Source organism: Miscanthus floridulus, chromosome 9 (assembly GCF_019320115.1).
Source record: "Miscanthus floridulus cultivar M001 chromosome 9, ASM1932011v1, whole genome shotgun sequence".
NCBI lineage: Eukaryota > Viridiplantae > Streptophyta > Magnoliopsida > Poales > Poaceae > Miscanthus > Miscanthus floridulus.
In genome coordinates this window covers 9,833,700-9,846,910 of record NC_089588.1, presented here as the reverse complement: position 1 = coordinate 9,846,910, position 13,211 = coordinate 9,833,700, and the positions used below count along the sequence as shown (strand labels likewise).

General features: G+C 53.4%; 1 protein-coding gene across 1 annotated transcript; it reads left to right on the top strand.

Moving 5' to 3' along the window:
• The first annotated feature begins 6,058 nt into the window (after window positions 1-6,058).
• On the top strand, window positions 6,059-6,505 carry LOC136479195 (uncharacterized). The gene has a single exon (XM_066477135.1). It carries the CDS (start codon window positions 6,059-6,061, stop codon window positions 6,503-6,505), a length of 447 nt encoding a protein of 148 aa, XP_066333232.1.
• Window positions 6,506-13,211: the final 6,706 nt, after the last annotated feature.

The window sequence follows — 13,211 nt, the reverse complement described above, 5'->3', positions numbered from 1 at the left end:
TCACTCGAGTGCTGATATAAGTACATTTATCCTTCAAACATTCTCTATGTGTCCCCCCTCTTTCACGTTAAGACCTAGGAGCTAGGTTTGCGGGAACAAGCTCTGAGTATAACTAGTTGGACTACGAGAAACCTACGCCCCAGTGGCTACAGCGCCTTTGCTCACTAGAGTGATCAGAATTGGCTCACCCGCACTCTGAGCTTTTACGACCTTAACTACGAAAAGAGTCAGAATGCGCTAAACCTTTTTTATACAAAAAGGGGAGAAGAGCTAAGAAGCTATTTGCTTTAATGAAATTTAAAAGCTTGTTTTCAGGGACCAAATACTAGGGTACCCGGAGAGGAGGAGTTAATAACCATCAATGTTGATGGTTCTCAACAAGACAAGAGCATGACTACGCCTCTTGCCCGATGTTCGAGGGTTAACTCCGTCTCATCCGACTCCTGAGGGTTGGCTCCGTCTCGTCCGACTCCCGAGGGTTGGCTTCGCCTCGCCTGATGTCTGAGGACTGGCTCTGCCTCGCCCAAGGTCTAAGGGATGGCTCTGCCTCGCCCGATGTTTGAGGGCCATCTCCGCCTCGCCTAACATCTAAGGGCCGATTCCACCTTGCCTGAGGTCTGAGGGTTGGCTCCGTGCTCGCTCGACGTCTGAGGGCTGGCTCTGCCCCACCTGAAGTCTAAGGGCTAGCTCCGCCCCGCCCAAAGTCTGAGGGCTGGCTCCGCCTTGCCCGAGGTCTGAGGGCTGGTTCTGCCTTGCCCAAGGTCTGAGGGCCGGCTCCGCGCTCGCTCGACATCTGAGGGCTGGCTTCGCCCTGCCTAAGGTCTGAGGGCTAATTCATCTATGCGCTGCTCCTTCATAACTACACGCATAGATAAAGTGGGGCACTCAAGTCAACCATAATACCAAGGACCATACCCTGCATGCCTATAGGAAAGTACCATCAGGATATGACAAGATGGGTGCTTTAAGCCCTTCCAGGTATGTCAGAGCTCGAACAGTGTTGTAGGCGTCGACATTTGTCTTATAGTGTTGTGGGCGCCGCAATTTGCCCCCGGGCAAGGATCCTGATGGAAGCTCATGACAACCACTATGGTCTAGGAGGAAACTTGCACCGTCTACAGTCATGGACGTACGGTCACTACACTGGCTACTCCCTTGTGGCCATAGATCAGCACCCTGGTCCGCCGCGCCGCCCGTCGGGCTAGGATGGGATGTGGCAACTTGTTGACCATACCAGCAAGTGGCATCATCAGTGGACAGATGCTCAGCATAGCCCTATCAGGATCAGCAGATAGGCGCCTAGCTTGGGACAGTCCCTGCCACCGTCTGAGCGGGACCAGCATAGAGAAAAAAGAAGACCCGGTGTCCTTGGTGGACTTTTTTGGCCTCTGGTTTTTCTCTTTTCTCCCATCTATAATACCTGCTCTCCCTTGGCCTATAAAAGGGAAATCAGGGCACACCCACTAAGGGGGATTGATTCAACACTCCACGCATCACATCACACATAGCTGAGCAGCAACCAAGCTCTCAGAGCGTATTCGACCTTTCCATCAGAGACTTGGGACATGTCCCTCTCTAGCCCGTTTGTACCCCCTGCTACAAATGTTTCAGTGCAAATAACATGAGCAGCAGCCATGGACTGGATGTATGGACATTCTACCCAAACAAGTATAAACCTTGTGTCTTTTTAGCACACCATCTGGGCCAAACGCGTAATAATACAAATTTACTCATTGGTGTTTACTCAAAACACCGACAGTTGGCACGCCAGGTAGGGGACCTTTGCACATTTTGACATTAACATCAGGCCGCGGATGGCTAGCCATGGAATAAGCTTGGTCTTGGGTGCACACGTGTGCTTCGGGGACCTGGACTTCATCATTAAGGCAGAGGGAGAGCTGGCACGAGTGCCCACCGTCGCCCAACCGTTCCACTCCGCCAGCCTCGATGCAATCACCGAGATGCTCGAGAAGCTACGACTGCATGTGCTGGAGACCCGTGCTCTAGCAATGCTCCCATTCGATCTCTACAATGCCGCAAAGACCGTTGGCCACCTTGTGGCACATCGCATGATCCAGTCCCCCGTGAACAATGAGTTTGTAGGGGTGATCAAACACATCGCGGAATCTTTCCACGACCTCCTCATAGAGGAGTCGGGGATGCCCTTTAGCTCTGACTCCAGTAGGGGGAGCCATCACCCCCTCGTTAATGCTTCATGATGGGTACCCCTGAGGGACACATCAAAAGCGTCTCCAAGGAGAAGGCTACCTCGGCGAACAACCTCGACGATGAGGCCAAGGGGGAGACAGCGGCCCCACCTCACATGAGGGTGGAGCAGCTAAAAGCCTGACATCGAGAAATCGAGGAAGCGCGACTCCAGCTCGAGTAGGAATGTGTGGAGCTCGATCGGGAAATCGAGCGCCATGGAGACGGTGGGCGCGCAAGCGCCATGGCCCGCGACATGAACCAGAGGATCATCGTGGCCGATGAAACCCTTCCTCGCTTTGCCCGGGCAAGCCAAAACATCACCGCTACTGTGGCCTTACTTCATGGTCTTCCAAAAGCTGCGACGCCTGAAGATCGTCGAGCCCACCAAGAGATTCGCACACTGTTCGAGCGTGCAGCGGCACAGCAGGCCAAAATCTTGTTGTCCCGGCGATGCAAGCTTGACGCTAGCCATCGCACACCCTCGGAGCACCCTGGCAGGGATGCATCGGTCCACTAGGCACCACAAGGCGGTAGGCAGCTCATCGCGGTGCCGGTGCACCGGCGTCTTAGCTGCAACCGAGACGCACGTGAGACCCTCGACGCCCGCAGACATACCTACGATGACCCGAGAGAGGGAGCTAGCCATGGCGATCATCCTCATCATGGTGGACACTTTGACAGCAGTGAGGACCGAAGCCCGAGCCCTAGCTTGTCGGGCCCTTAGGCCTTCAGATGACACATCCTCAATGTTGCCTTCTCGCCAAGGTATCGGCCACCCACCAACATCCCAAAGTACTCTAGGGAAATGAACCCTAGACTATGGCTTGAGGATTATCAGCTTGCCTGTCAAGCCAGTGGTGCAGATAATGATGATTTCATTATCCGCAACCTACCATTGTTCTTCGCCGACTCGGCACGAGCATGGTTGGAACACCTGCCGTCCAACAGAATCCAGAGTTGGGCGGACTTGAAGGAGATCTTCATGGGGAACTTCCAAGGCACATACAAGCACCTAGGGAACCCATGGGACTTCAAGAACTATCGACAGAAGGCTGGAGAAACCCTTTGTGGGTACATCAAGTGCTTCTCCCGATAGTGCAACGAGCTACCTAATGTCGCCGATGCCAACATTATAGGAGCTTTCCTATCTAGGATCACCTACGAGTCCTTGGTTCACAAGCTAGGACGCAAGGGCCCGTGGACCACCAAGGAACTCCTTGACATCGCCACTAGCCGCACCTCGAGTGAAGAGGCGGTTAGAGTGATCTTCGATCATCCCAATGGCAAGGCGAGGCGGGACGAGGACGCTAGTGAAGGCACCTCCAATCGTTCTGCCAAAAAGAAGAACAAGAAGCAACGGCGCAAGGGCTCGCTCATGGCCGCCGCTGACCGCAAGGGTGGTTGGAAGCCCATGGAGGGCACTCCAAACCACTTTGAGAAGATGCTCGAGGGGCCATGTCTGAACCATGCCTTCTCCATCAAGCACCTATACAAGGACTACGGCCTCATGAAGCGGTTCTTGTCTGGAGGATCTAACAAAGTGGAGCGCGGGAAGGATCCTAACCCAACCACGAACGATGCCGAGGGGAAGGAGGGCGACTTCCCAATGCTAGATGGCTTCCTCATGATCTTCGGAGGATCGATGGCCTACGACTCCAAGTGTGGCCAAAAGTTCGCATGCCGTGAGGTCTATACGACCGAACCGGCCACACCTACCTTCCTCCGGTGGTCAGAGTCTGCCATAACCTTTGATCAGGCTGATGACCTAGAGAGCGTCCCGCAACCGGGGAGATACCCGCTCATGGTCTACTGGATCATCAGTATCAAGCGGCTCACCAAGGTCCTGATGGATGGAGGCAGCGGCCTCAACATCATGTACGTTGAGACGCTCGACGCCATGGGCATTGACCGAGCGCGCATCTGGCCAACCGGAGCGCCTTTCCATGGCATCATGCCTGGAAAGCAGGCCATGCTGCTTGGTTAGATCGATCTTCCCATCACCTTCGGGGGTCCATCCAACTATAGGATGGAGACCCTCACCTTCGAAGTGGTGGGGTTCCACGGAACTTACCACGCCGTCTTGGGGCGACCATGCTACGTGAAGTTCATGGTAGTCCCCAACTACACCTACCTCAAGCTGAAGATGCCAGGCCTAGGCGGGGTCATCACCGTTGGCACCTCCTTTCAATGCACCTACAAGTGCAAAGTTGAGTGCTGCGATCACGCCGCAATGATTGTAGCCTCCAGAGAGCTCACGGACATTAGAAAAGAGATTACCGAAGAAGCGCCCAACCCCAAAAGGTCGACTGGGTCCTTCGAGCTAGCGGAAGGCTCTAAGGAAGTCCTCATAGACCCCGAGAGCACCGAGGGAAAAATGGTGCGCATCGGTACCACGCTTTCCTCCGAATAGGAAAGCGCGCTCGTAGGCTTCCACTGCGCTAACAGAGACATCTTTGTGTGGAAACCCTCGAACATGCTAGGCATTCCAAGGGAAGTCGCCGAGCATGCCTTGAAGATCCGCCTAGGCTTCGAGCCGGTGAAACAACACCTATGTTGCTTCGACAAGGGGAAACGTAGGACCATCAGCGAAGAGATCGTAAAGCTTTTGGTGGCCAGATTCATCAAGGAAGTATACCACCCAGAGTGGTAAGCCAATCCCGTTCTTGCACAAAAGAAGAGTGGGAAATGGTGGATGTGTGTTGACTACATGGGTCTCAACAAAGCGTGTCCAAAGGATTCATTTCCTTTGCCACGCATAGACCAAATAGTTGACTATACCTCGGGGTGCGAAACCCTCTGCTTCCTTGATGCATACTACGGGTACCATCAAATCATGATGAAAGAGTCCGACTAGCTCACGACGTCTTTCATCACCCCCTTCAGATCATTCTACTACATCACAATGTTATTCGGTCTGAAGAACGCTAGGGCTACATACCAGCATTGCATGCTCAAATGTTTCAGAGACCTCATCGGGCAGACCGTTGAGGCCTACGTAGACAACATCGTGGTCAAATCCAAATAGATCGACCACCTCGTAGCCGATCTTGAGTAGACCTTCGCCAAACTCCGAGCAAACGGCATCAAACTCAATCCTGAGAAGTGCGTTTTTGGGGTCCCGAGGGGCATGCTGCTTGGTTTCATCATCTTCGAGCGTGGCATCGAAGCCAACCCAAAGAAGATCTTAGCCATCACGAAGATGGGCCCAATTCAGAACATCAAGGGAGTACAGCGAGTTGTAGGGTGCCTCACCGCACTCAACCGCTTCATCTCATGCCTCGGCGAATGAGGTCTCCCCCTTTACCGACTTCTGAAGAAGGCCGATCGCTTCGAATGGACATCCGAGGCCCAGGAAGCACTTGACATGGTTAAGCAAATTCTGACAAAGGCCCCAATCCTCGTTCCTCCTACCGAAGGAGAACCCCTTCTGCTCTACATCGTGGACACCACGCAAGTGGTCAACGTCACCCTAGTAGTGGAGCGGGAGGAAGAGGGGCATGCCCTCAAAGTCCAGCGCCCCATGTACTTCATCAGCGAGGTCCTTTACAACTCGAAGACCCGCTACCCCTAAATCCAGAAGCTCTTGTACGCTGTCCTCATCACTAAGAGAAAGCTATGCCACTACTTCGAGTCACATCAGGTGACAGTCGTGACATCCTTCCCCCTCGGTGAGGTCATCCAAAGCTAGGATGCAACAGGAAGAATGGCAAAGTGGGCACTCGAGCTGATGGGTTAGGGCATTGCGTATGAATCTTGGACAACCATCAAGTCCTAGGTGCTGGCTGATTTCATCGTGGAATGGACCAAAGTCCAAATGCCACTGGCGGTCGTCGATCAAGAGTACTAGACGATGTACTTCGATGGATCGCTGATGAAGAAGGGCGCCGGCATGGGGCTGGTCTTCGTGTCGCCGCTCGGGGTATGCATGAGGTACAAGGTTCATCTCCATTTCCCTTCCTCAAACAATGTGGCCAAATATGAGGTGCTCATTAATGGCCTTTGCATTGCCATCGAGCTGGGCATCCGATGTCTTGACGTTCGGGGAGACTCCCAGCTGGTCATCGATCAAGTCATGAAGGAGTCAAGCTGCCATGATGCTAAGATGGCTGCATACTACCGAGAAGTTCGACGGCTGGAAGACAAGTTCGATGGCCTTGAACTCAATTACATCCCGAGGCACCTCAATGAGGAGGCCGACGCGCTCGCGAAGGTGGCATCCGGCCGAGAGCTAGTGCCAACAGGTGTCTTCACCAGCGACCAACATAAGCCCTTGGTTCGCCATGAGGGGTCGAAATAGGCTGATGATGGTCCGCCCTATCTAGGCTCAGGGGCTGACCAACCGGCGGCTCCATCCGGCATCGAGGTCATGGAGCTTGAAGAAGACCCAGCGACAGAGCCCGACCCTCTGGTCAATTGGAAAATGCTCTACCTTGACTACCTACTCCATGATGCACTGCCAACAGACAAGGCGGAGGCTCGATGGCTCGCACGTCGTGCCAAGTCCTTCATCCTTGTAGAGGGCAAACTCTACAAGCGAAGCCACACCGAGATCCTGCAACGCTGCATCCCCATCGAACAGGGGAAGCGTTTGCTGAGTGATATCCATGGTGGGGTCTGTGGTCACCATTCCGTGCCTAGAACCTTGGTCAGAAACGCATTCCGACAAGGCTTCTACTAGCCCACTACAGTAGTCGATGCTGAGGGGATCGTACGCACCTGCGAAGGGTGCCAGTACTACGCCCAACAAACTCACCTCTCGGCCCAAGCGCTCCAGATGATCCCCATCACGTGGTCATTCGTGGTCTAGGGGCTCGATCTGGTTGGACCTCTCAAGAAGGCACCCAGAGGTTACACCCACTTGCTCGTCAAAATAGATAAGTTTACAAAATGGATAGAAGCTCGGCCGATCTCCACGATCAAGTCTGAGCAAGCCGTGCTATTCTTCCTCGACATCATCCATCGCTTTGGAGTCCCAAACTCTGTCATCATGGACAACAATATGCAATTCATCAGAAAGAAGTTCCTTCAGTTCTATGATGAATACCACATCTGGGTTGATTGGGCCGCCGTCGCGCATCCTCGAACGAATGGGCAAGTCGAGCGCACAAATGGCATGGTCCTACAGGGCCTCAAGCCCAGGATCTTCAACTGGTTGAACAAGTTTATTGCACGGTGGGTCACTGAGCTCCCTGTGGTACTTTGGAGCCTAAGGACAACCCCTAGTCAAGCCACTGGCTACACACCCTTCTTCATGGTCTATGGTTCCGAGGTCGTCCTCCCAACTGAGCTCGACTATGGAGCGCTGAGGATTAGGGCGTATGATGGGCAGGGAGCCAAGGCATCCATCGAGGACGCCATGTACTAGCTAGATAAAGTGTGAGACGTTGCCCTCCACCGCTCCACCAAGTACCAGCGGGCGTTGCGACGGTACCATAGCCGATGAGTGCAGGGTCGGGCCTTTAGCGTCAGGGATCTAGTCCTCTACCTTGTCTAGAGCAACAAGGATCGCCACAAGCTCTCCCCTCCATGGGAGGGACCATACGTAGTTGCGGAGGTGCTCCGTCCAGGCGCCTACAAGCTAAAGACCATCGACGGCGAAATCTTCACCAATGCCTAGAACATCGAGTAACTACGTCGCTTTTACACCTAAATAAATGTATACTTTCTCTTATCAGTTTTGTTATCAAAATCCCTGATCTTTCTTGACATCCAACCCCTACAACAGCAAGGGGTCAGGCCTCACTCGGGGGCTGATGTGAGCACATTTGTCCGACAAACATTCTCTGCGCATGCCCTCCTTTTTCACGTTAATTCCTAGGAGCTAGGTTTACGGGAACAATCCCTGAGTATAACTGGTAGGACTACAGGAAACCTACGCCCTGGCGGCTATGGTCTCTTTACTCACTAGTGTGATCAGAATTGGCTCACCCGCACTCCAAGCTTTTACGACCTTAACCACAAAAGGGTTAGGATGCGCTAAACCTTCTTACACAAAAAGGGGAGAAGAGATAAGAAACTGTTTGCTATAACGGAATTTGAAAGCTTGTCTATTTATTACAAATTTCGCCACTTGGCTTATCTACCTAACTAGATTCTTGCATGGGAGGTTTCCATCCTCTGGTTCCGTAGGAAAATCTTGTCTCAACAGGTGACACGAGTCGATCGGACAGCTTTGCCACCAACGAGAAACGGGTTGATCGAACGGCTCAAAACCGCCACCACGAGATAAGCATCCCCACTTACTTATTTTACGTATTAAATTCGCTACCGAGCCTTTGACCCCAGCAATGGTAGGGGGTTAGACCTCGCTCGGGGGCTGGCAAGAGTGTCTACTCGCTAGACGTACTCTTTGCCCGACCCCTCCTTATGTTTAAAAACTGGGGGCACGATGTGCAGGCGCAAACTTTGAGTAAAACTGGTTGAACCTCTAGGACCCTATGCCCCAGCGGCTACAGCATTCTTTGCTCACCAGCGTGATCAGAGTCTTTTTCTCCACACTACAAGCTTTAGTCCCCACCTTCTCAAGAAGGGTTTGGAGGGGCCAACCTGTGGAATCTCCATCAAGGAGAGGCTGTCAGGTCGCCCAAGACGATCGAGCGGCCCAGGCCCCTGCCAACAGATAGAAATGGAAGACTAGGATGCCTATGCAGGTTACATCGGCCCCATCATGAACGTCGGACCTAGACCCCACACAGACATATCTAGTGAGAGCTCCCAGAACCCATCACTCGCGCCATCGAGGTAACATCATCGACACCCACTTTTTCTTTTCCATTATATCATTATTCATCCATTTTCATTCATACATTCATTCATTCATTCATTCATTCATTCATTCATTCATTCATCCATACATACATTCATCCCATACATCCAAGCATGGCATATGCGATTGCCGCATCACAATGCTTCGCGTCGCGTCATGAAGCGGTGGTCGCATCATTCGATATGAGTGGCAACTGACCAAGGTTCAAAGGCCGTCCCGCGAAGGGCTTGAGGCCACCTCGCGTCAAACAGAGCTAGAGGAGTAAAACCAAGATGAGCCCTAGTGGCCTCGCCCGACCCTTCTCAGAAGTGGATAGGGACATCTCGACCTTTCTCGTTCGATTCTAACCTCGAGCCAAGCCCACAAAATCTCCATTGAGGAGAGGCCAATGGGCCACCTGAGCCTATCGAATGGCTCAGACATCTGCTGGGAGGTAGGTTAAGAAGTAGTGGAATGCCACATGAGGGCTCTGCTAACCCCATCAGTGGATGACAGACCCGAATTCCACTCGAACATGCCTGTTAGCGAGCTCACCGAGCGCGACACTCGAGCCGACGAGGCAAGTGTCGTTAGCTCATCCCCTCTGGTTGCGGAAACTGAGGATGGGGTGACACATGAAACATGGCCGAACCCTATCGAACCCCATGGGGCTCAGGGGTGAAGCCGCCTGATCCTAGATCGAAAGACCAAGGTTCAAAGGCCGGCTAGCGGAGGGTTCGAGGGCGCCTCGTGTCAAACAAAGAGCCAACGGGGAAATGCAGATGAGCCTCAGCAGCCTATGCCCATCCCGCTTAGAAGCAAACAAGGTCATCTCAACCTTCTTGTTCAATCCTAGCCTCTAACCAAGCCCATAGAGGGGAAATTTGTTGGAAGGTGTGTTAAGGAGCAACGGAATGCCACACGAGGGCTTTGCTGACCCCGTCACAAGCCACGGAACCAGATTCCGTTTGAACATGCCCGTTAGCCAGCTCACCGAACATGTCACTCGAGCCACTGAGGCAAGTAACGTTAACTCAACCCCTCCTATTATGGAAATCGTGGATGGCACGACGGTCACAAAAATGAGCCAACCCTTGACCAAATCCCTACCATGCATGGGGGCTCAAGGAAGGTTGGACTTGCAAGGAGACCTAATGCATGGTCATAGAATGATAGCTAAAGATCCTAGGGAGAGGGTACGTGAGAATACAAGAGATGCATTCTCCTAAGGTTCGCTATCCTCCCCTCAATTTTTAGTGACATCCGACCCCAGCAGCGGCAAGGGGTCGGATCTCACTCGGGGGCTGATAAAGGTATAAGTATACCTTTTCTGAAATAGTTGTTGCATCAAACCTCTTCTTCACGCTAAGTCTAGTGGCAAGGTTTGTGGAAACAAATAATTGATCATGTCTAGTTGGACTACACAACACCTACGCCTCGGCGGCCACGATGTCTTTGCTCACCAGCATGATCGAAGTTCTCCCATTATACCTCAGGCCCTATGGTCTTAACGAATGGAAGGGTCAGAATACGTGAGCCTTCTCTTTTCGCATACAAAAAGGGAAGGAAACAAACTCAATCAAACAAAACAAAATAACGAAGTTACGAATTTGTTCTTGTGATACATAAGGATCGGCAATTGTCCACATAGTACAATGACATTCATCTGAATTCACCCAACCTATTTGACTAACTATCCCCTCTAGGGGAGAACTATGTCTTCAACTCAGCTCGCTAGGTCTTGCACAAGAGGAGCCACCGTCGCTTCTATCTTGTCTAGCTCGGAGGCTTCATAGCTAGGCGCGAAGCCAAGGCTCATTGTCTCCAAGTCGATGTTGCAAGCGGGTGATGGCGAAGGCTTGGGTGGTCCCAGAGCGAAGAGCTTCCCTCTTGAGCTGGCGCACCCACGCTGTGATATCTACGGCATGGGCCACAATCGAGCTGGTCCCCTCTGGCCTCACCACCTCCAAGTCATCGCAAACCACTCCGAGGGCAGCTCACAGGAGATCGTTCTCATCGCTCTCCGCTTGAAGGATCCTCCGCACCTCGGCAAGCTCTGTGGCTAGCCCAGTGGAGATGCTCTCGGCCTCTAGCCTCTTGGTTGTCATAGTTTCGAGCTCGGCCTCGAGGGACCTGATCCTCTACTGTGCCTCATCGTGCTCTCGGATGGCCTGGTCACGCTCCCCGTGGGCCACGCCGCGCTCTGAGCGGAGCCTCTCCATAGTCTGGCGTAGCTCATCTCGCTCCTTGCACAGCCAGGCAACCACCTTGGCATCCTGGTTAGCTCCTAGCTTGAGCTCTCGCTCCTTCTCTACCTCGGCTAGGAGGTCAAGGATCCACTGGCGGTTCTCGGCGTACTTCTAGTGCAGCTCGTCCCGCTTCTTTTGGACTCTAGCAGCCTCCTCCTCATCCTGTCATGCCCTCACTGACAGTTCCTCAAATGACTTCTCAACATCCTTCGCGTCTCGATGGGCTTCGGCCTCCCGTAGCCGGAGACTGGCCGCCTCCTTAGCCAGGGGAGTCAGCTCGGCCACCCTCTGTTGGACGACAACGAGATGGGCGCTCACATCCCCACGTAGCCAGGCCTCTTTAGCTAGGTGGTCCCATTTCTCCTTCTACTTGTGAAGGAACTGGGATTTCTCCCAGCTACGAGCGATAAGGGACTGAAAGAAGATCAATGTCAAAACACAAAAATACATAAAGAAAGAAGAAAGCGAGAGGAAAGGTTAAGTGGATACCTAGCCAGTAGGAACGATGATGACGCACAGGATGCCCCTGGCCTAGTTCAGAGCTTCTAGCATGGCCGAGATCCCATTGTTGAGACTCTCCCGCTCTATGCTCTCGGTAGCATCATCGAGCGAGAAGAGTGTCGACATCGGGTCTTGCAAATTCATCCACTAGAGTAGTGGCTCACCCTGCGTGGGCGAGTGGCTGCCCCTTGACATCAGGGCCAAGGGTGACTCCCCATTGGTCCTCTCCACCACTTCCACGATGCTAGGGGACCCTAGGTCATATCCCCCTCCATCCGGCCCACGTCGGGCGCCGTCACTTGGGCTGCCAGTGGCATGGATCGTGCCACTTCCTCGGGCACCACCATGTCTACGTCCGTCTGTGTCAGGCTTGTCATAGTCGTGGTCACCTCTGCTTGCGTTGGCGGGGCCTCGACCGGTGGCATCACGCCCACCATGGCTGACACCATAGGCGCAAGCGGTAGCTTCGTCCACCCCAACGTCGACAGCGGAATCGCCTCCATTGCCAGTTGGTCGGTGACCTCTGAGGGCGCTCCTTCAGCCCCAGTGTTCGCTTGAACCGCTGAGGGCACGGGCACCACCGCAGGTGGCGCCAGACTGGCCAATGAGGCTATAACACCGGCTTCGCTCCCGCTCGAAATGGGAGCGATGTCACCATCTCGCCTGAATGGCGACACTCTTCTTGGGCTCCAGCGCCTATAAGTTGCCCCGCCTCAAGACTCTGCAAGAGTTAAAGGCCATAAGTCACGCTGAAAAATAGAGCAAAAGAGAGCAAAAGAGTGGAGTTGGTGACTTACTTCGGTGCTGTTGGGCAGTGGAGGCATTTGGGGGACAAACCTCTAGGTCCTTGCTCCACCCCGTTGGGGCAGGGCCATTTTGAGCTTGCCCCTGCTCTCGGGCAGAGGGGCTCACCTCCCTTACATCTGGGGGTGCAACAGCGGAGCCGCTCCCCTCCATCGGCACCTTGGGCGTGGCAGTGAATCCATCTGCCCCTGATGGCTCTTGAGGTGCGGCGGTAGGGCCACCCTCTCCACTTGCATCTTGGGCATGGCGGCAGACCCGCCCACTTTGGCTATCTCCTAGGGCAAGCCAATAGATCGGCCCATCTCCGCTGGCCCCGCGGGCGCACTTTCCCCTTCATGGAACAGGAAAGGCCCCTACACGGATGAGCAGATGCCTGTTAGTGTATCCTCGCTCTCTAGGTCATCTCACTCGGTGTCGGCAACTACCTCATCATCTCCTTCATCGTCGTCTTCATCATCGTGGTTAGTCTCCTCTCCTCACTCCTATGCCTGCAACTTCTGTTGCTTCTTCCTCCTCTCATCCTCCTTGACCTTCCTCAACCACTTAGCCGTGGTGTGATTTGCCGCCATCACAAATTATTCCTTTGGCAGTGGGGCTAGGTGATCCATAAGGATGAGTTTCTTTGTCTGGTTCCCCTATCTCAATATCAGCATTAGGGGGCCAGGAGTTCAATTAAAAAGGAGGCATGAGGAAAGAGAACTTAC